The sequence below is a fragment of the Xiphophorus maculatus genome, chromosome 11 (assembly GCF_002775205.1).
Source record: "Xiphophorus maculatus strain JP 163 A chromosome 11, X_maculatus-5.0-male, whole genome shotgun sequence".
Taxonomy (NCBI): Eukaryota; Metazoa; Chordata; class Actinopteri; order Cyprinodontiformes; family Poeciliidae; genus Xiphophorus; species Xiphophorus maculatus.
The window spans coordinates 15,166,944-15,189,794 of NC_036453.1; the positions used below are offsets into that span (position 1 = coordinate 15,166,944).

A 22,851-nucleotide genomic window follows, 5' to 3' on the forward strand; every position below is an offset into this window, starting at 1 on the left:
CAGACTGGCGACCTGTCCAGGTGACCCCGCCTCTCACCCGGAACGCTAGCTGGAGAAAGACACCAGCACCTCCTGATCCCACTAGGGACAAGGGTGTTAGAAAATGGATGGATGAAAATCTTTTTATTTCATTGTATACTTCTTATAGGAACACCCCTATCCCAAATATGGGATGTTTGTTCCTATAAGAAGGGGTGTATCATTGGGGCATTGAGTAGTTCTAGGAAAGTAAACAATCAATCTGCTTAGATCTGCAGCCGAGGACTGTCACTATCCTGTACATCATAGCTTCTACTGGCAGGTGACCACTGGTACTGAGCCAGAGGAAGTTTTCCTCTCCACTGTCGCCCTCTGCTGATCCAGGGGGAGTGATGCTGCAGGACTCGATGCTCTGCTGGAGAGAAACAGCAGGCTGTGACTTCAATACTGACAGGGAATAATGAAGGTGAAAGAAATGATTGGTGGTTTTATGATGGTACTTGATAAAATGTTGTACTGGCTGCTTGTTCATTCTATGTTCTTAATCAAATAGTTTATTGTCTCGTGTTTTTATCATGTAAAACACTTTAACCTGCTGTGTTGCTGAGATGTTTGGCACAATAAACTGGAACTGAACCAGCTGAGAGGCTTTAAATGGTCAATTAGGGGAAAAAAATTATTAATAATAATACTACTAATAATAATAAACAAAACTGCAGCTGCATGAGAGGAAACATGTTTTCTTTAGAAAAAAAAAGAGAAAATAGAGGAAAAACTGTTAAAATGTTACAATACAAACAGTTACCTATCAATCACTTTATAGATCAGCTGTGACCAATCTGATATAAGATCAATAGTCAATCATCAAAGAGACACCAGCAGAGAGTGGTTAGAAAACGCTTTCAGATGATGTCATCATCCTCCATGTTTGTTTCTGCTCGCTGTCCAATCAGACAGCAGGATTTTCCTCTGAACCTTTAATGACAATAACGTCGTTTTAAACCCAAACATGTCGGACATTCCTGGTGTCAGCAGACCGGACGGTCACATGGTCACTGCTGAGGATGATGATGAAGGTGATGATGGTCAGCGGTGCAGCAGGTCATACAGGCAGCAGCAGCACAGAGCAGCAGAACACGCGGCCAGGTACGACCCGATACCGCCCGGCTGCTGATTGGTCCGAGGATCCATCAGCAGAACTGTTGATGACATCATCAGTCTACCGTTAGTCTGTGGCCAATCAGACTACGGTCTGCAGGTGAGGAGGTTACCTGTGGGCTTCGCCGGATGGGAGGCCTGGTGTTTGTTGCCATAGTAACCAGGTGACATCACCGAGGCCCCCTGCTGTGCAGAGGGTCCTGGTTGGACGATGGTCTGAGGGAAAGTCTGGGAGAGGGGAGGAGAGGGGAGGAGGGGGGGGGGGGGGGTTGTTGGAAATTCAGATGTGAAACTTTAATCTCCTAATTTAACCCAATAATCTGCTTCAATTCTGTTCTGGTCCAGATCCGGATCAGAACTGAACCAGTCAGTAATTTTTATTTTCGAAGCGACTTTTATGGATAAAACGTCTCAAAGCGCTTCACAGGAAGAGAAAGTGCTGAACACACACACACACACACACACACACACACACACACACACACACACACACACACACACACACACACACACACACACACACACACGCACACACGCACACACACACACACACACACACGCCTACACAACATATTGTTTCCTTCTGTTGTCTTTGTTGTAGTTTTTATAATTTTATTTTGTTTCTAATGTTTTAATCTAGTTTTTATGGATGTTCATGTATGAGAGCAACAGATTATTTTATAATTTCCTCTGGATTAATAAAGAACCACCCAACTCAGCCTGGCCTGAATGGCGCCCCCTGCTGTTCAGGTTTTTGTTATCATCCTGTTCTGCTGTTTGTAGTATGAATTTTCTGCTGTATGAATTTTTTCTTGGATAATAAACGTTACATTAAATCTTATGAGTATTTCTGTAAAATGAAATCAGCTGATCTCCTCAGATATTAAAACGTTTTGGGCTTCATGCAGCCGCCAGGCTGGGACTGAGCTGGATTATCTTTAAACTGGACTTTATAGTTTTATTTTATTTTATTATGTTTGGATTAACTATGATAAAACAGCTGGTTATTAACTTTCTGTTTTCTTGTTAAACTCCGTGATATAATGAATACATTTTCTGTAGTTTATTCTGAACTCATTGTCACATCAGCAGCAGGTGAATTCAGTCACATGACGTCTGACAGGAAGCTGCCGCGGTGCATTCTGGGTACCTGATAGGCGGAGCCGGGGAAGGCAGTGGGCGGTGAGTAAAAAGCTGAGAGAGAAAAAAAACAACACATTTTATAAAAACTGAAGCAGGAAGATCAATGACATTGTCTCATAAAGATGACAGCTAAATAAAGTCAGAGTATTGATGTGATAAATCTAAACTAATTTATCATTTGTTTAGGATGAGAAATTACAATAATTACAGAGGTTGTGGCGTCTATGCAATAAGAAGTAAATAACAATTCACTAAAGTTAAAATTTTACTAAATTATTTCTGGCTTTGTGATGAAAACAGAAACAGACCTGGAGGAAACATGGAGGGAGACGAATCGTCAGGGAAGAACGGACGATACGGAGGAGGATGATCACTCATGATGATGGATGGATGATGGATGGATGGATGATGGATGGATGATGGATGGATGGATGGATCTATGCAGAAAGCAGAAACATGTTTTTAGCGTCAGATGAAATATTTTATATTAAATATTTTGATTAAAATGTCTTTTTTTCAGATTTAATATTTTAATTGAATGAATCTAATCATTTAAGATAAACGATTAGATTCATTTTAAATCTGAGACATTATTTCCGTCTCTGTGAATGCCTGAGACGCTCCAGGACATAAATCTGATGTGTCTGCTGCAGATTCATGTGTAATAACCTCATTAACATCGCCATGACGACGGACGTCCCTCCAAAACAGTCAGTCTGACCTCTGACCTTTCGCCAGGCAGTAAGTAAACGTTTGTCCCTGCAGAGACATTTGGACGTGTCTGTGTCCCCCAGCAGACACACAGTGCAGTCAGCTGCCTCCATACCAGCAATCATCTAATTAACAAGTTGCCATGGCAACCGCCACACGGACACAAACAGCCGCCTGTCCCACACAGGAGCAGCTTGTTCCAGTTAAACCAGTCAGCTGCTGCTGGGAGAGCTGGACCGGCAGCATGTTACCATAGCAACTACCAGAACCAGCCCGAGACCCGACCCGACCCATCAGAACCACCCTGATACCTAACTAGCGTGTTGAACAGCTGCTAGTTACTACAGCAGGTACTGATGATGTCATCCAGGTGATCTGGCTGTGATTGGTGGACAGGAACCGTCCATCTGTCCTGCTGCTGCTCCGTCTTCACAAGAGGACAGAGAAACACGCAGCGCTGATGTCTCTCATGTCTCTGATGTCTCTCATGTCTCTGATGTCTCTACCGTTTTAAATGTTTCTAATGTCTCTTATATCTAACGTCTCCATGAAGTCTGAATAAAACTGGACTTACCTGAAGAGGAACGGCTCTGCTGTCCTGACCAGATGCTGACCGACTGAGGAGACGGTCAGAGACACGAGGACAGGGTGAGGCCCAAGGACCCTCCTCCTCCTCCTCCTCCTCCTCCTCCTCCTCCTCCTCCTCCTCCTCCTCCTCCTCCTCCTCCTCCTCCTCTTTGTTTTTCTTGTCTTAGCTGCTTTTTCACTTTTCCTCATTTTTTTTCTCCTCTTGTGAAGAAAGTCCAGTTTGTCGTTTGTTTATGGATCATAAATCTGTTTTTTTAAACTCTGTTGCTGCAGAAATAAGAAGTCAAATCAAACCTTCCTGTTGACTCTACAAAGGAAAACAATCTTCAGGTTCATCCTGGCCTGCAGATAATATCCCATCCATCTGCCTCTTCATAAATATCTCTATAATCTCTCCCATCCAGCAGTCCATTGGTTAAACTCCGTCTCTTCAATTTAAATCAGCCAATCACCTCAGCCTTCCAGAGTGGAGAAAAAGAAAACAAACACACATAATATAAACATTAACAATTATTAATTGCTAATAAAGTATCAGGCAAACATTTGCTGTATGCAAATCCACACATTACAAGTTTTTTTATTATTATTCTTTTAATTACTTTAAGCTTCAACCAATCAAACTGCAGCTTTTATCCCTGAGCTGCATTTCAGGCGGGCCTCCTCTTTATCTTTGGGACCGAAGATGGCCGCCACTAAAGACACACCCACAAGCTAACTAACATTTCATCAGGACAGACAGGAAGTTAATTTACACTCTGGAACTGAAGCTTAGCTGAGATAAAATTAGTGACTCTTAATCAGATTTTGTGCTGCTGATTCAGGTGTAAGAGCAGCATCAGGTAAAAGATTCGTCCAGTTTGGTTTTTCCATTTTGATTCAGCTAAAGGAGCAGAGAGCTAGTCAGAAGAAAATGGCAAAAATATTTCAATAGATTGTTTTGCCTACCTGAAATCACCTGCCAGTTATTTCAGGCAGGTGAAATAACTGTTCACCAGTTATTCAGAGAAATGTTCAGACAGGCGCAGTTCTCTGAATAATGGTGGATCATGTTGTGTGTAATCGTGGTTCTTACTGCACAGATTAAAAACTGTGGATTTTAAGTCAGATGCTGGTTATAAAAAAACTGAGGCATTTTTCTAAATGTTTATTATTCCAGTGAAGTGAGAGGCAGCAGAGGAGGAAAGGTTTTTCTGTCTGTCGGTTCAGGAGGACATGGCTGGACCTTAGACGTGTCTCTTGTCCTCCACTGTGGCAGGAAACGGTTAAAGGTGGATCAGAACCAGAACCACGTGGTTTCCAGGAAACAGAATGCTGCCTCTGCTGCTTCCAGGAAGCTGCTGGCTCAGCCAATCAGCACGGCAGCATTTCTACTACTTTTACTCATTTCATCATGATCAAGAAAATAGATCAGATTTTATAATAAAAAAATTAAAAATGTGATTTTTAAATTTTTTTTGCAGTTTTTCCCCCCATCTTCCTTCCAACTTTCTGAGGCTCCCCCACCAACTCCAAGAGGCCCTCCAGGGGGCCACGGCCCCCACTTTGATAAACCCAGTCATTCAGTCCATTATTTACTTTATAAATTGGAGTTCTTGTGTCGACCAGCAGGTGGAGCTAAAGTCTGACTCAGCCATGAGTCGTTATCTGCAGACAGAACAACTTGAGTTCATGCTGCAGCTGCTCACACCCCCCCACCCCCCCCCACACACACATGCACACGGACATACACACACACACACCCACACACACACTCCCACTGGGAGTTCCCTGATAAACTCTCTGTAACCTCTGATGTGAACTCTATGCTGTTCTGTGATTGGTCCTCTGCAGATACTTCTATAAAGCAGCGGACCATGAGGGGACGTCCCACAGCAGGAGACAGCTGGGATGGACAGAGGGACGGACTGAGGGACACACAGCAGGACTCTGTCTGTAGCATCCAGCACAGTAAGTCACGTTCGGTTCAGATTATCTTCAGGATTTAGAAACTTCCAGTTTCCTCAGACAACAGCAGATAGAGACCAGAAACACTTAGCTGATCAGACAGCTGAAGCTGCAGCTGTTGGTTGTTGGTGTTGTAATGTTGAACTAAATATAACAATCAACTGTAACCTGTCTGGTGACGTGATAACCAGAGGTCAGAGGTCACAGTGTTGGGTGGGATTAGAAACACTGAAGCAGTTTCTGTTTGTTGTGTCATGTGACCCGGTTCAGGTCTGTGCAGAACCAGAACAAACTGCATCTAAATTTATCCTCAGTGAAATAAAACCTGAGTTTCACTTTGAGTCAGCGCCGGTTCCCTTCAGCCTGTCGACCAGGCAGAACTTTGACCCGGCAACTTCCTGGAAACCAGCCGAACAGAACCAGCTTTCCTGTAAACCTCTCTGGTTCTGATCCAGCCTGCCGGTTCTGATCTAGTCTGCTGCTCCATCTTTAACTTTTTTTTAGGCTCTTTGGCCGTTTCCATTTATCATAGAAATGATTCTGTTGTTAATAAATTTCAGATAAAATTCACAGCATCACTTTCTTAACTGCTGTTTGAAATGAAAGTGAAGCGTTCAGCCAGACATCCACCATGATGATTGTTAAAGAAGAATAAATAAAGAATCACATGACTTCTATCTGTTCTCTGAATGCTAGAACTATCTTAACTAGAACTTCCTCACTCTGTTATATATACATCACCTGAAAAACAAAATGTTAAAGTGTTTCTTCTCACTGAATTTAATCTTTTTTGTTATTTGTGTAATTTTTTATTTCAGTCTAAAATACCACAATGTGAACAGTCTGAAGTTTTGATCCGTACTCTTTGGGCAGCATTTTCTTACCAAATACTTTTTAACTGGAGGGATTTCTTGGACGGCTGGTTTTAACTTTTAGCCAGGGGTGAAAGTAGGCGGGTAAGGTCGGGTACTGGGTACCGCCGCTAAATCAGCCTGCAAGAGAGGGGAGCGGCTGTCTGCTGTGAAAAATCAATGGGTGCATGTGCAGCCGTGAGTGGACCCACTAATCAGCAGTGACTGATTAGTTTTTCAAGAACAATCTAAAACACGATTTAACCAGTTAATAAATAGCTTTTTTTCCCCATTTTATATTGTTTCTGAACTGTTCGTGCTTTGCTAGAGCAGGGAGGATCAATACGTCGATCGCAGAAGGTTTGATCTCAGCATGAGGTGACAGACTGAGACCAGCACGTCCTCCTCTGATTCGCTCAGCAAAACATTTTTAACTTTATTAAAGAACAACAACAAAGAAGAAGAAAAAAAATCAACAAAACGTGTTCAAATCAATGACCCAACAAAAATAATAATCTCAATAATTATTGTTTTAACAAGGTGTTGCGCAATTCTGTGCGTTTCGGTTCCATTACCAAAGTTCAAATTAGCTAATCGACCATCGCTGTGTTCAGGGAGATCTTATTAATAATCGCAAAATAAATATCAAGCCTGAAAACCTGATATCGTAACGGACCGAATGTTATGTTTTTAACGTAATCTCTGCTTGCGGAGGCGGTTGTCACGACAACGGGTGTGCTTAAATGACAGAGAGAGAATAAAAAGGTAGGAGTGGTTTTGAGTTGATCACCTATTCGGGTTATTTTACCTTTGTTTTCCTTTGCTGTGGCGCATTACAGCCGCTGTAGTTTCTGAACGTTCAATAAACGACAAACTGATGTGAAATTAAATTAATTGTTTAATATTTTTTTAAAAAAATAGTTTGGGCATCTTGCTTTGAGATCAGAGTCTGAGAGGCTTTTCTTTTATCAAACTATTTTTTTGCCTCTTATTTAGTGGAAATATGGATGTTGATAAGACTTTCTACAAAATAATAACCTTTTTCAACCTTTATAGCTCCACTGTTGAAAATGAGGCTCTAACATTCACAAATGACGTTGAAATAAAATCCAGCTCAACATCTGGTTTGAAATGGAACCTGTTGGAGGAAAAATATCCCAACTTAAGAAGATGTGCTTTTAACTTAACAGAGCTCTGTGGTTCCTCAGTATGAGAGTCAGGGTGAGGAGGCGCCATGTCAGGAAGATGACATGGAAGCTGCAGGATCTTCAGAACAAACAGGTCATGATGCTGATTATCCTTCTGTCTGGACACAGGACCAATGTAACCAGTTTAAAAGCTAAATGAATGGTTATATGCCAGACATGGAAAACCGGGATGCACTCCATGTCAAGATTGTGAAGGAAAAATTTAGTAACAATGTTTATTTGTATGTTTTCTCCATTTGCAAATGTTAATTAAAGCTGTGTTTGTTCTCTTTTAAAGCTGAAGTTTGGTCTAGAATTTTGTGCAACTTAACAAGATGTTCAGGATTTAGGTCTCATGGCATCTCAAGGTGCCAACATTGCAGCCAGTGGGCTGAGGGAAATACAGCTCCGTTTTTTAGAAATTCAAGAGCTACTCAGCTTGCAATAAATATCTGAATAAAATAAATATACACTTTGTTCTCCATCTCTGATTGTTGCACATCCTGTTTATCTCCTGCTTTCCTCCTTCAGCGGGGAAATAAACACTCTAGAAGGTGGAGCAAACCTCTGACAGGAAGACATTTGTTAAACTGACCTTGAGCAATAAGTGGGGGTGTCAGAGAGATCCTGGAGGGGAAATCTTCCTCTAGACCTTTGGATCAGATGTTGTTAATCCAGGAGTAACTAGAACTTTGACTGGGCCCAAAGTGGCCCAAAGGAACCTCAGTTTAGTCAAGATAGATGAAAGATCAACAACTGAGCCAACAGCTGCATTTTACAAATTATTCGCTGAAGATAGAAAAATATTTTCTTGAATCAAAAATATGTTTGTACTTATAAACATATGCTGTGTACGCATAGGCCACCGCTGCCACCTGCAGTTTTGGAGGACAACTGCATGTTCTGGATCTGTGCTCTGCCGGGACGTTCCCTCTCTGGGTTGATGTTGTTTACATTAAACTTTCAACTTACTGAGTGAGTAACAGTGCAGCGTGTGATCATCAGCTGCACTGATGATCTTCCCTCTCCCAAACCTTCTGTAGAGATTAGATTTACTCTGTAAACAAGCTGAGCACAAAGTTTATCATGTTAAAACCTCCAAAACTGCAGTTTAAAGCATGAGGAAGTTTCTTTATAGGTACTGAATATGGAGCTTATTAATGGATGTCTTAAGTGGATGGTTTTACTACAGTTTCTACTTATATGTTGTCTTGTTATTTTTCTCTGTCTTAATCTAAAGGGTTTTCTATATTTTTGGAACTAAACAAATGCAGGTTTGAACGGTGGGTGCGTGAGTGAATGTAAGTGTGTATAAATACATGTTTACAATGGTAAGTTTGTTGTTTGTAAGTTTGTTGTGTCCTAAAACAGAAGATTCAATAAAATACATTTTGGAAAAAAAAAAAAAAGAAGTACAATTTGCTCATGAATTGGTGTTTTCTCTCTTTTCTCTGCTTTGCTAACTTGTTCCTGGTTTTCTGGTGACAAATGTTTCCATTTTGTGTAAATAAAATGTCACAGAAACACAAGGAAAATTCTTGAGGATTACTTTATTCATCTCTTGGGACTTTGGCCAGTATGAACCCGTAGCAGCAGCGCCACCTAATCATCTGCACTTAAGGAACAGTGGAAATATTTTACTTTGACTTTGAAATTTAATGGAAAAACAAAACTTGGAGAAACCAACAGCTGACCCAACACTTTGTAGAATCACCTTAACCAGGAACAACCCAGAGTCCGTTTTCCATCTGATATTTATAAAATTATAATATGAAGCCAAAATCATTCCTAACACCCGGTTGTCATATTGTTATATGACAACCATGCATCATGTATACAGTAGTTTATGGTCTCTATGTTGAACACCTATCAACTTGGGCAGCAATGTCTTTGTGATTTTATTTGAAGGTAAAAAGCGATCAAATGAGCAGAATGTTCTTTATAGACTGGATCCAGGTAACTGGTGTAGATCTGAGGAGGTGCTGCTCAGCTCTTACAGCTTTCATCACAAACTAACTTATCAGGAAGTGAAAGTCCTGACCACACCCAGGCTTCACCACAAGCAGAGCACTTTGTGCTCACAATGGAAATTAGTCATTAGGCCTACAAACGAAAGTCACAATAAATTTTCCATTACATTGTCAATGGGCGCCACACTACCGGAGGTCGGACTTGCCCAGGTAGGGTGGCATCAGTTGGCCACTGAGATCCTGACGAGGCCCCAGATGAGCTGTTGGTGTTGGAGATTTCCTGATGAGCTGTACGGCTGCAGCGTTGTTGGCGTTGGAGTTTCTGGCTCCTGTTTGTGCTGATGGACCAAACAACAGTCCAGATTCCCAGAACCTCTGTGGAAAACACAGGATGTCCCTGAGAGACGGCGTGTTCGAACATATCTGAACTGTAGTCATTGAAGGGCCTTCAATCGGGTTAATAAACTGCTGAAGTTTGTCAAGAGGAACACTTGAATTTATTGTTTCCTGTAGATAATTGATTCTTTGTCCTTACAGAGCTGAGAAATGGTAATCACCATTACAGTAACCAATAAGACCCCTTACACCTGGTACCACTCTTATGATAAAGACCAGGTAAGAGTCCAAACCGAGATATGAACCAGTAGATGAACCTTCCCCGACTGATTTTTTCTCCTCGTCCCCACAGAGTGGGACAAAACTGAAGCCACATGATACAAAAACAGGAGAATGGCCTTTAGGATTTTCGTTGTTAAAATATCCATTCCGATTGTTTGATGCTGTTTTGGACAGAGGCGTCTACCTTAGCTATGGAAACCACTCCAAATGGGACCTTCAATCTGACAATCGCATTGATGATTTCACTGTAACAGAGAGCGATGATCGAGAACACTTTGAGCTGGTCAACAGTTCTGATGAAGTGGTTGACCGCTGTCCCAACTATGGTAAGTCTTACAGAAACATTCAGGCTGCACATTAACGCTTTACTTCCTGGACTGGCGTGGTCTGCTGTTCACAGAGAATCTGTTTCTACTGAGCGATACAGGGAAGTTCCAGTTAGTTCAGATTATGGGCCGATACCGAACAGTTAATGCTGAATGATTTCTACACACCTAGATGAACTCAGCTTCAATTGTTTGACTTTATGCGTGAAATGATTTGGTTAGGAGACAACTCAGCTGGAAACCAAGAGAGAACATTGATCACTGCTGAATGTTGGATTGAGAACATAATGAGTGAACATCTTTTTAGATGTTGTGTTTAGATCAGTGGTCATTCTTTATTAATGTCTTTTAATCCATCCATCCATCCATCCATCATCCATCCATCCATCCATCCATCCATCCATCCATCCATCCATCCATCCATCCATCCATCCATCCATCCATCCATCCATCCATCCATGACCTTCATCCACCATAGTTGCCTCTACTTCTTTAGTGGATTGTTTAGACGCTTGCAAACTAAATATTTATTTGGCTAAGTACTTAGCTTACTAAATAAAAATTTAGTTCCCCAAATAATTATTTAGTTTCTAGTTCTGACGAGAATAAGTAAACGAATAACAAAAAAAATGAATAACATGGCAGAAATATGACTTTTAAAATGAACCCCCGATTTCTAATTAGGTTACATAATCCCAAATTACTGCTGTTAATTATTGACTGGGTAAATTTTCAAAACAGCAACCCATATTTTTCAACTTCAACCTTGTTAAGGATTGTTATTAATCTACTTTATGGGGTAGAAAATAATCTGAATTTTTAAGGCTAAGAGAATAAAACATAAAATATTAGGACCCTCTGCCTGAGACTTTTAATAGTATTACTGACTTATTTTGTGCCAAAACTCAGTTAAAATAAAGTTAACTTTTTAAAACCGTATAAAGAAGTACTAACCCAGAACATGCTCAGTTAGCTTTGATTAAACCAAAAAAGGTGATAAAATTCACAAGAACATTCTTGAATTTTCTTTTAGCAAGAATCGAAGAAGAGAAACGGGAAAGAGAAGAACGCAAAAGACGGCAACAAGAAGAGAAACGTCAGAGGGAAGAAGAGGAGCAGAGGCGCCAGGCAGAGCTGGAACGAGAAAGAAAGATCCAAGAGGAGACAAAGAGGAGACAAGAACAGGAACGCCGAGAATGGGAACGTCGAGAACGTGTAAGACGAGAACAAGAAAGGCAAGAACGTGAACGACGAGAATGGGAACAACGAGAACGTGAACGACGAGAAAGGGAACGACAAGAACAGGCAAGACGGGAACTTGAAAGGCAAGAACAGGAAAGGCAAGAACGTGAACTACAAGAATGGGAACAATGGAAGAAACGACAAAAAGAACTGCAGAGAAAAAGGCAAGAAGAGGAGAAAAGACGCCTGGCAGAGATGGAGCAAGCCAGGAGAATCCAAGAGCAAATTGACTGGGAGAACAAAGCCTCCAAGAGAAAGATCAGAAAAGCTCAGGAAAGACTTCAAGAGCAGGAACAAGCCAAAGCTCAAGAACACCAGCAGCAAAAGACTGAAGTGCTGTACCAGCTGCTGGACGATCATACAGCTTACATAGAGAGAGATGAGGTAAGGTTTGAGATCTTCTGGGTTTACCACATTAAATATGAAAAAGCAAGTTAGACTCTGGCAATAGTTGACCATATGAATGTTTAGACTTGATGCTAATGTGCTGAATTTATCTTTTATGCAGTTCGGAGATGTGCAGCAACGATTTGAAGAACTTCTGTCAAGCTACCAAATCAAAGAGAAAGAAAAGTCAAAGATGAACCTTGAAGACAGAATGAAGTTTCTCCAAAATGTGCTGATGTTAAATTACCTAGAACAACAGAACATCCCCATCTGGTCACAGTGGGCTTTGGATCAGGCCACTGGATACGTGGACCTGTCCCTGACCGAGCGCTTCAGTGTTCTGGAGGCTGTGGTCAAGGTTACTCTGGAGGGTGAGCCTGATTTTCAGCTTGAGCACAGAACAGGACAAGACAAAAAAAACATATTCTTTCTCAGTTTGGAAGATCAGCTGCAGATTTCTAATCCAACTCTAGCCAGACGGGTTTTAGTAAATATTCTTGAAATTACTTCAAAGTTGCCAAAACAAGGCAAGGAAATCCTCAGTCAAATACTTTTCAACAACATCTGGACTCCAAAAGAAATCAAGCTGTTCATTGGACGAACGTTGGGCATGGATCAGGAAAAAGTCTCAAACATCCTTCACTGGGTATGCACCTATAGGTTAAGCTGCATAATGGCTGTCACTGCACTGAATCACAAGAATCCCATAGGATATATTCAAGATTGTATGTCATGTGAGGAGGACAAAGATCATGAGACTATCCTTAGTGAAATGAAGGAAAATAACTATCCAGAAGATCTCCTGTCACAACTGGAAGACACTCTTCAATACGTTGAGGCCGTGTTGCCCAGATGTAAAGGAGTGGACCTAGAGTCAGACGTGATTGAAGACTGTAAAAGGTGGATAGTTTCAATAGATTTTTCCAACCCTAACACTGACATGTTAAAGAGCATCCTCATTGTCATGTCCATAGCTGTGAAGACATGCACAGCCTTCATCACCTCCAGTGGAAAGAGCGTTCAGGGATACTTTCCCAGACTGACTCAGCTTGCATCATTACTGCTACTGCTGCTACAGCAGTCCCAGGACAAACGAGGATGCCTCTTGGAAATCGGAACCGGTGAGGGTAAGACCTGCATCTTAGCCATGTTTGCCACCATCCAGGCGATACGAGGTACTGCGGTGGATGTTGTGACCAGCTCCCCTTTGCTTGCCATTCGTGATCAAGAGGAGTGGAAAAAACTCTATACAATGTTTGGTGTGACCTCATCAACTGTTCCTCCACAACACCAAACTAAAAGTTCCTTTGAAGACCATGACAAGCTGCTTGAAGAAGCTTATTCTATGCAAGTAGTTTATGGCACTGTTTGTACTTTTGCTGCAGACATACTGAGGCAAGAGTTTGAGAAGAAAACAACTCGAGGACAGAGAAAGTTTGACTGTGTTATTGTGGATGAAGTGGATTACATGACGTTGGACAGTGGAGTCCAGGTAACCTTCTTGTCACATCAAGCCAGTGGGCTGAGACACCTGGAACAAGTCCTAGCAAGCATCTGGGCCTTGATGTCTTCCTGCCGTCCGATAGAAATATTTGAAACAGGCGAGATCCAATGGGGAACTAGGATCCAGTACTGTCACAAGGTTGCCAAGCAAGCTGTGGTTGGCTCAGAATCAGACTTTTCAGAAGATGACATACTGTTGCTGGGTGTGGAGCTGGGCCTTTATTCTCAGCAGGATCTCAATAAAGTAAATGAAGCAATGAGTCAAACTCAGACAGAGAAAGGCAGCTCTGAAGATCCCACATTGCAAGTCATTGGAACCATCATGGCCAAGTTGGGACATCAGCAGCAGCATGAGCTGTTCAGGAAACTTGAGACAGAAGTGCTTGATGGCGTGGTGGTGGACTGTTACTCACTAGTAAACAATAAAGCCAAACGCTACGGTAAAGACGATTCTCCCGCAGACCCTGATGTGAAGATACTTCTTCTGCAGAATGGATGTGCCTGTGAAATCATGTCTGAGAAATCACTCATTGAATCAACTCTTGAAAAACTGAAATCCAAAATAAGATTTTCTGGTGAGTGCTCGTTGAAGTCAGTGGAGGAAACTCAGGGATATATTGTGATTCCATCTTTCTTAAAAGAGTATGTTGAGAACCAGTTGCCCATTTTTGCAGAGAATGCCTTGAGAGCCATTCAGATGGCGCTAGACAGAGAGTACATGATTGAAAAGACACCAGAGGTTGACAGGCCTGGTTTCTGTAGTGAGCACTCTCATCACTACGATGCCATAATTCCTGTAGACTTCCAGGCCAGTGGGGTACTAGAGAAAAACAAGCGCTGGGGTGAGGGCCTGCAACAGTTTTTGGAGATGAAACACCAACTGGCAATTTCACAATTATCTAACGTCACAAACTACATGTCAAATGTCCACTTCTTTAAAAAGTACCTGACAGGCAAAGGGATTTTTGGAGTCTCTGGGACATTAGGGGGCGAAGCAGAGAAAGCATTTCTAAAACGGCAGTACAAAGCAGCCAGTTACATCATTCCAGCTCACCGTCATAAAAAGCTTGTAGAACTGCCAGCAGTTCAGGTTTCTGGAGGAAAAACTGAGTGGATCCAGGTCATCTGCGAGACCACATGGAGAGCTGCAGACAGGGGGCAGGTTGTTTTAATTATCTGTGAGGATGTCAAGACTGCCAAGGAGCTGAAAAGTAAAATACAGGTTCAAAAAAGACACGCTGCTGAGATCAGCATGTACACAATCAGTGAAAAGCACAACATTGAAAAGGAGACTTTCAGGAAGGGACACATCATCATAGCTACAAACCTTGGAGGCAGAGGAACAGACATAAATGTTCACCAAGAAGTCAATGAGTGTGGAGGTCTCTTTGTGCTTCTCACATACTTCCCTGGAAGTCACCGTGTAGAGAGACAGGTGTGTGGACGCACTGCCCGCAAAGGAAACCCAGGAATGGCACAGATGATACTTAACCGGGATCTTCTAGCACCAGCATACCAAGGCCACTCAGTGGAAACCATGAGAAAACTCAGAGAGGAGTATGAAGTCAGACGTTTGGATGGTATGGAGAAAAATGAGCTGCTTCAAATTGAACTGAAGGAAAGTCTGTTCTCCACATTTTGTGAGTTTCTCTGTGACTTTGACAAGCACTACACAGAAGAGGAGAGAAGGGATATCAAAAAGCTGAAATCAAAAGATCTTCCTGAGTGTTTTAGGAGCCATCGTCAAAAGTTTGATTATGAGACTGCGATCAATGCTTTGAAAGAATCATGGGCCTTGTGGCTCATCCTCCATGAAGAGCACTTCAGCAGGCATGATGATAGCCACCTCCTGAAAGAAAACCTTATGAAGGAGTTGAAGAAGACTGCAGATCAAATCTTAAAGGGGAGGAGCAACAATTTCTATGACTACATTAAACTGGCAAAAAGCAGAACTGACATACACCGCAGCAACAAAAAGGAAAGCGACTTTGGAGCATTGCTGTACTGGCAGAGTGCTGTGCAGTGCGATCCTTTCTACTGTGCTGTGGCACTTTATAACCAGGCGTACATCACAGTCAACCTGCAAAGGAGCGGCTACAAAGAGGAAGCAAAGCAGTTATTAGAAAAAGCAAAGACTGCTGTGAATGTGTACCTGTCAGAGTCAACAAACATCATGATGTTTTGTAATTTCGCTGTGGCTCATGACTTTTTACCCCACCACAAAGACAGCAACCTGCAGAACCAAATGAAAGCCAGAATGAGTGTCTTCAAATGTTGGAAAGGATACATTGAAAATGCCCTGAAAGCCCTCCAGCACATTGAGAATAGCAAAGGAGAGGCTATCTTAGAAGACTCCAGTGTTTACAGCCTTTCCAAAGACAAAGACCCCATCACCACGAATGAACTAATGGTGCTTCATGAGTTTGGTCTCTGCATCGTGTTTGAGGTTAAAAAGAAGCCAGAGTTTTCCATCGATGCCTTTCTTTGTTTTTGTCTAGGAGTTGTCCAAGTGATAGCAGGTGTCCTTGTTTGTGCTCTGTCCTATGGAAGCGCCAGCCAGTTTGGGCTTGGACTCATCAGTGAAGGGGTTTCTGACATGATTCACGGCATAAAGGGAATGATACAAGGAAGCTTTGACTGGGCGGAGTGGGCAATCTCCAAAGCCATTAGCATTGGGGTGTCTCTGGTCTTTGGTGGACTGAGCAAACTCAAGGGAGCTGTAAGGGCTGTACGAAGTGGTGCCAAAGGTCTGGTTGCTGGGGCTAAATGTAGCTCCGTCCTCACAGTAAAAGAGTGCTGTAAACATGCAGGGAAATATGCTGTTCAAGAACTGGCAAAGCAGGGATGTGTAGCTGTGCTGAGCTACACTGTCAGCAATGCACTTCCAGCTGTGTTTGAAAGGATTCTGAATGAGGCCTTCAGGGATAAAGTCTTTAAGATGATAAAATCTAATAGCCGCCTGGATTCTGCTCTCACAAACTTCATTTGTTCAACAGTACCAAAGACGGCCATGGAGCAAAACTTCACCAACTTCACAATAGACATGAGTTGTGAGAATGAAATCCGTCTATCAGTGGACACGATGACGCGAGACATAATCCCTGACCTGATGATGGACTGCACCCAGGTTGCTAAAGTTCTTGATACCCTGTCAGAGGTCTGTGGTTCTGTGGCACGGCACATGGAGAAACAGAAAGAGATGAAAGTGTTGATGAAGATTTTGGAGTCAGCTCAGTATATCAAACTCTGTGTAGAAATCTTGAATTCATTTCCCACAGAAGACGTCATTCATAAAACCTTTGTGCCTGGGTTGTTGAAAAGCCTGGATCAGCTGCCGCAGGAAAAGTATGACAAGGATGGAAGGCACTCATTAGCTGATGTGAAAAGGCTTAAAAAAGACCTTCTCCACATTATAGCTACAAGTGTTTCAGAGTCATTTGTTGAAGCTTGTTCAAGACACATGACCTCCATCATCACCAGAACCTGCATGACTCGCATAAACAGCGCTGCTAGTAGTGCTGTTGGGAACCTACTGGGCAGGGCTAATACTCAAAGTTTTTTTGACAACCAGCTGTATAAACACCAAATGAAGGAGGCCATCCGCAGACCATGTGAATCTCTATCAGAGGAGGGCAAACAGGACCTTCATTGTTACATAGAGGAGGTTTGTGATGTTGATCGTCCTGCTTCAGCTTTGGACATCCATGTCCTCACTCAAAGTGACGCTCTCCAAGGCAAAGGCATCAGAGTTATAGTTGTGGACAAAGATAGGAAGAAGCTTTCTGAGGATTACTTTCCAGGAAAGGACAGTTCTGCAGGTGATATCGTCCTCCAACTGAGCAAAGACCCAGAAACACAAAAACAGTGAGTAACGATTGAGAATCTCATATTGATGACATTGATGTGTTTTATTGTGTTAGAGTTAAGAAGTATTCATCAATTCATTTTCATATAACCTTATTCACAGCAAGCGTCCTCCAAATACACATTATAAAAAAAAAACATTCAGTTTATATACAGAAATAATCCATTAAATTCAATCATTTCAAGTCAAATACATCCATTCCAATTCAATTAAATGCGCTAAGCAAGATAGTTACATTTCTATTCAAATTGGTAAAAAGATCTTTATCTAAGGAAGACAAGTTGACTACATTGAGTCACTTCCTGTGCAGAAATCTTTGGTTTAATGTATCAGGATATTTTCATAAAATCATGAATTGCCTACCACGTCTTAAATTAGGTCTTAAAAACCTCAGATGACCTTGAGGGTCTTCTGGTTTGCTCTGTTAGATGGTGTTCCATCTGTATAAAAGTGTTTTGGTATTTCTGTTTGTAATTTTCAGGACGTTTGCAGAACGGCTTGCTGGTGAAACGAGGCCCTACAGCGGACATTTCGACATTGTGAAGCCAGACGGCGCTGTGATTCCCGTGAACTCTGCAGATATGAACTGCTTCTATCATGCTGTGGTCCAGGCCACCAGCTGCAGTACCGTTGACCACAAACAGAGGGCAGTGCAGCTTCGAAATGAAATGAAGGATCTGGTGAGTATCATGTCATTCAAAACATTAACAAAACACAAAGTGTGCTGATAATGAAACTAAAGTATTTTTATGTAGAAATCATTTAAACGTTTTGAGAAATACCAAACATAAAGACTTCCAGTCACTCTGGCAGAAACTCACAGCCTCCTGCTCCTCTCACCTCAGTCTGTTTTTAAAGCCTTTCTGAGTTTTTATTTAGCTTCACTTTATCCGAATAAAATCACACTGAGGTTAAAAACTTATTTTTGGAGAGAGTCCTGGCCAAGAGGCGTCAATAAATAAAACACTAACAAGTAACAGTTTAAAGAAAACAACAAGCTATGAAAACCCGGCGCATGGTTTTAAAACTTTTACTTTGGAGGCAAATGCACAGTGAGATAACATCAGTTAATTTCAAAGTTTTCTGCAGCAAGTTACAGGATCAGAGAACAGAAAAAAAAGTCTTCTCCGCCAATTCAGTCTGAGCAAATGGTGCATAAAAAAGTGGCCAAACCAGGAGAGTCAACGTTTCTCAGTGCAGATAGGCTGGCAGGAGCCCAGGTAATTCTTATAGGTAAAAACGGAGCAGGACCAGACTGAACATCCCACCTGTGAGGATGAATCACAGAGTCTGTTGGGATTCTGCGGTTTGTAAAGAACCTCAGAGAGCAGAGGTTGACAGTCAAAACATCTCTATAGTCCAACACAGACAAGCAAACTGCAATGACAAGATAGTTTTTATCTCTGTATTACAAACAACCTATTTAAAAAAATAAAACCCAACTTTGATTTTAACCTTTCTACTAGATTTTCCACATTTGATTTAATTTCCTCTGGGAAAAATTAACCAGTTTAGTTGTATTTGTTTTAAGAACAAGTTTTAAATGTAATAAAGAGTGTTGGATAGCAGCAAAACCTTTCTGTAATAGTTCAAAGACCGGAGTAGGAGTGGATCCAGTGCAATAAATAATCGTCATCTGCACAAAAATACAAATCAGACACATTTTGTCCCAATTCATTTATATAAATTATGAACAGAAGTGGATCTAATATAGATCCCTGCTGTACCATTGGTACATCTCCAGACAACAAATCATATTTAATACATTGTGTCCTCTCCTGAGATAAATTGTGAATCAAACAGCTTGTTTTGAAATACTAGAGTCCCCGAGCACTGACTACCAGAATTTTGTACTGAATGAAATTGTTCTGATAAATCCACAGCACAGCGCTGCTTCTATCCAGAGCTTTTCCAGCTCCCAGGGAAACCAGTTTAAACTTAAAATGACTCTGAACTGTAAGAGTTAACCACAGAAAACTGGGTGAAATTGATTGTCTATGAAAAAGAGAACATCAAGTTATTGGTAGCTCAGCTGTGGCAGCCAATCAGAGACTCAGTTCAAAGAATCCAAAGTCGACATCTTCTGTCTTATCAGGACTTAAAACAGAAAGATGGAGTCATCCAGATGTTTATGTTTTCCAGACATAAACTCTAACTAATGGACTGGATTAATCAGGATTTATGGACAGATACAGCTGATTTTCATCAGCATCACAGTGGATGTTTATCCCGGTTTCACCAACCGGGTGAATATTTGGCGATTGGTGGTGGAATAAGAGGAATAAAACAAAGTACTGATAAATGTTGTTGGTGGATCTCAGCTGCTGAGTTTATATTTATATCTCCATTGTAATTTAAAATATCTGCTTAATTCAGCATCTTGTTGTCAGAAAAAACAAACTGAATGTAGCTCTGACGTAAGGAAAAGTAGACATGATGAAATGTTTGTGACGTGTCATGGTTCAGCTGCTTCAGGACACAGGCAAGTTCGCAGCAGCCGTCAACCTGCAGAGAGGATATGAAGAAACCCACAGATACCTGAATAAGTACATCATCAGTGGAGGAGGCAGGAAGACGCAGCAAGTCATCAAAAAAAACTTCCAGGACAAACTAAACACAACAGACATGCAGGATGTCCAGGAGCTTGAGGCCAATCTGATAAAAACTTACGACCTGGGTCTGGTTGGAAGGTTTGATGAGTGAGTTCATTCTGTCCAACGATTTAAAATCGCAGCCGTCACTCTGCAACACACAGTCATCTCTACTTGATGTTTGGTTTGTGAAGCATCAAGGGCCTGCGGAGGACAAACAGACCCAACGCCGATAACAACAACCGGAGCTGTCCTGTGAATGCAGACCACATCCCACCTATCAACGCCTTCCAGAAAGCTCATGAGATGCTGCAGAAACCAGAGAACGAAGCCCTGAGGGACAGGCTGAAAACAAAGCAGCCTGAGCTTTACGCCATGATTGATAAAACCGGAAAGCGAGGGCTCTGCAGAGAGGTTCTCACCGAACATCACAAGCAGGCGCTGACCACCGGAAACAGCAAGGGGTCTCACAGAATCAGGTGAGAATGCATCACTTCCTGGCTGATTTCAGCCCTTTGCTGATGTCACTTGCTCTGTTTGCTGCAGGGAGAAGCTCGCTGAAGTTCTGGTTTCTGGTGATGCTCATAAAGCAATGAAGATGTCCTTAATAGCGGCCAATCCAGAGATGTCGGAGTCTCTCCGGAGAGATGCAGGTGCATAACAGAGACTGATTCAGCTGCTGCTGCAACTAGCCTGCAGAAAAACAGGCTGTTTCAACCAGTCGGCTAATGTTTGCTCTCTGTGCAGGAATTTATCAGCAAAACAAAAGACCTGATGTCATGTCCACCAAAGCCATCAGGACGTATCACGGCATTGGAGACAGACTGCTGTTGGATAAATACTGTGAGATGGGAGTCATCGACCAGAGCTCTAAGGATGATCTTCGTCAGTGGACAAAGTCCCAGCTTTACTCCAGGAATTCAGCAGAATATCATGAACTGCTGGAAGTGCTGAAGCCGTTTGCTCAACACCAGAAACGCCTTTAGATGTACATTCATCTAACTATTAACACTTATATATACGAAACCAATTCCTAGAGTCCAGCCTATGTGTAACGAATTGGTCTGAATTGTTCTAAAATTTGTAAATATAGCAGTAAGTGAGGAGAGGCATTTTAATATATGTTCGTTTTAAATACTTTTTGTAAACAAATTCGTTTTAAAAATAAAATAAACTAAAGAATAAGCCAAGAAAATGAGGAAATGGAGGATTGTGAAAATAATGTATTGGCAAATAAATAGTTGACTAATTGAAAAACTAACTAAATAACTAACTAGATAAATAAATATAGGAATAAGTAGATAAATATGATAAATGAAAAACTATCTGAAAGCTGGAACAAAAGTCGAAGAAGAAAACAAGGAACAAACAGGAATGTGAAACATAAAAATAAGAGGGGAATAAGAATGTTTTATAAAGGAAGAGGAAGCAGTTTTAATGTCTGCAGGAGGAGATAAGCATGCCAAAGTGGAAGGAGACGCCAGCCACTTCCAGAGAGCTGGAAACACCCAAAGGCTAACGGTGGAAGTTTGTGACCCAGAGATACGGAAACTGCGCTCAAGACTTCACATGCAGAAATATAGGACATTGCACTGTATAGAAAAGATAGATAATGTCATGATCTGTGTTTTTCTGTGTATTTATTTCGAGTTTCTGTGTCCTTGAGTCTCTTCATTGTCCTGTTCTCCCCTTGATTACTCCCAGGTGTTTCTTGTTTCCCTATTACCTCCTGTGTATTTAGTGTCACCTGTGTGTCTGTGTCTTTGTCGGGTCCTTGTCTAATGTGCGCTCAGTCCTTCGTGTGTCCAGTCGTAAATCAGTTGCTACCGGCGTTGAGCCCTGGCTTCCGCTCAGTCGTGCTGCCTGTGTTTTTGGACTGTTTTGACTTTTATTTATCATTAAAACAACCATCAATCATCTCAACCTGGGTCTACAGCGTTTGCCTCACCACCTTCACCACACCGTTTCATGACAGATGAATGTGTTAGCAGCTGGGTTTGTTGTTTGCCCCTCCCCTAATTAGCAGCTGCCAATCTATGTAAACAGGGTTCTCAAATTACAATTAAAGGAGGAGAAGAAAGAGGGGACATCAGAACTGGTGTGGAGACAGAGACAAGGAGATGTCCCTGGGCAGAGTTCTCAGTTCAATTGTAAGAAATTTAACCGTCTCTCTGTGTTCTTATTTTTGTCCAGCGAGAATGTCAGGTTATAGATCTGACATTAAATTGGTCCTTTGTACGCCGGTACTCAAGAAATTTGCCGCATTCTAGCTGGCAGAAGGGAAATCCAGAGACGCCTGTGCGCATGGCAGCTGAATCCTTTGTTTGGACTGGGACTCGTTTCTGCTAGAATCACGGCGACTTGACGGGTCATCCGTGGACAGAGAGAGACGGTTGAACATAAGTAAGAAAAATCTTTGCAAAGTGTGATTGTAAGTCGACCGTGAGGACGTAGAATCGTGTGAATCCGAGGCTCTAACACATAAATAAAAAGCGAGGTTTGGAACCTGGTCCTGCTGTGGGACACGGGGCCCGGTGTTAATACCTGTGAGGACGACGGGGCCCTGCGAGGAACAGGCGCTTAAATTCCGTAACAAAAGTGTGTTTGATAGGATGTCGGAGTCCTGCTACAATCAGAGCGCATCATGCTAAACCGATCCGCCGCACAAAACCATCCTCCAACGTTTATCATATCAAGAGTTTTAACAAGAAAGAGAAACACGGAGTACAACCGGTAAAATTGTTGCTTTAAAAGTCACAACAGTTGGGAGTGTACATTTTATATTTAG

The 22,851-nt window shown here is 41.9% G+C and overlaps 2 protein-coding genes across 5 annotated transcripts; one reads left to right on the forward strand and one right to left on the reverse strand.

Moving 5' to 3' along the window:
- Positions 1 to 84: 84 nt before the first annotated feature.
- On the reverse strand, positions 85 to 3,651 carry cystm1 (cysteine rich transmembrane module containing 1). Of its 2 annotated transcripts, XR_002753491.1 has the most exons (6): positions 3,566 to 3,651; positions 2,589 to 2,717; positions 2,288 to 2,331; positions 1,251 to 1,365; positions 785 to 1,178; positions 85 to 394 (listed from the first exon to the last, which is right to left on the reverse strand). XR_002753491.1 is itself a non-coding variant. In XM_014470432.2 (5 exons), exons 2-5 carry the CDS (start codon positions 2,656 to 2,658, stop codon positions 1,066 to 1,068), a joined length of 342 nt encoding a protein of 113 aa, XP_014325918.1. In that variant the 5' UTR covers positions 2,659 to 2,717; positions 3,566 to 3,651; the 3' UTR covers positions 691 to 1,065. The 2 variants fall into 2 exon arrangements, 1 of the variants encoding a protein (XP_014325918.1); XM_014470432.2 differs by lacking the exon at positions 85 to 394 and having other exon boundaries at positions 691 to 1,178.
- On the forward strand, positions 3,577 to 21,756 carry LOC111610085. 3 transcript variants are annotated; one of them, XM_023342476.1, is made up of 10 exons: positions 5,448 to 5,526; positions 10,069 to 10,146; positions 10,220 to 10,475; positions 11,509 to 12,101; positions 12,226 to 17,471; positions 17,954 to 18,152; positions 19,939 to 20,171; positions 20,258 to 20,542; positions 20,610 to 20,716; positions 20,811 to 21,756. In XM_023342476.1, the coding sequence occupies exons 2-10, from the start codon at positions 10,078 to 10,080 to the stop codon at positions 21,047 to 21,049; spliced, it is 7,227 nt and encodes a 2,408-aa protein (XP_023198244.1). In that variant the 5' UTR covers positions 5,448 to 5,526; positions 10,069 to 10,077; the 3' UTR covers positions 21,050 to 21,756. The 3 variants fall into 3 exon arrangements, with proteins under 3 accessions (XP_023198245.1, XP_023198246.1, XP_023198244.1); XM_023342477.1 differs by lacking the exons at positions 10,069 to 10,146; positions 10,220 to 10,475 and adding an exon at positions 3,577 to 3,639 and having other exon boundaries at positions 5,410 to 5,526; XM_023342478.1 differs by lacking the exons at positions 10,069 to 10,146; positions 10,220 to 10,475 and having other exon boundaries at positions 5,390 to 5,526.
- The last annotated feature ends 1,095 nt before the right edge of the window (positions 21,757 to 22,851 follow it).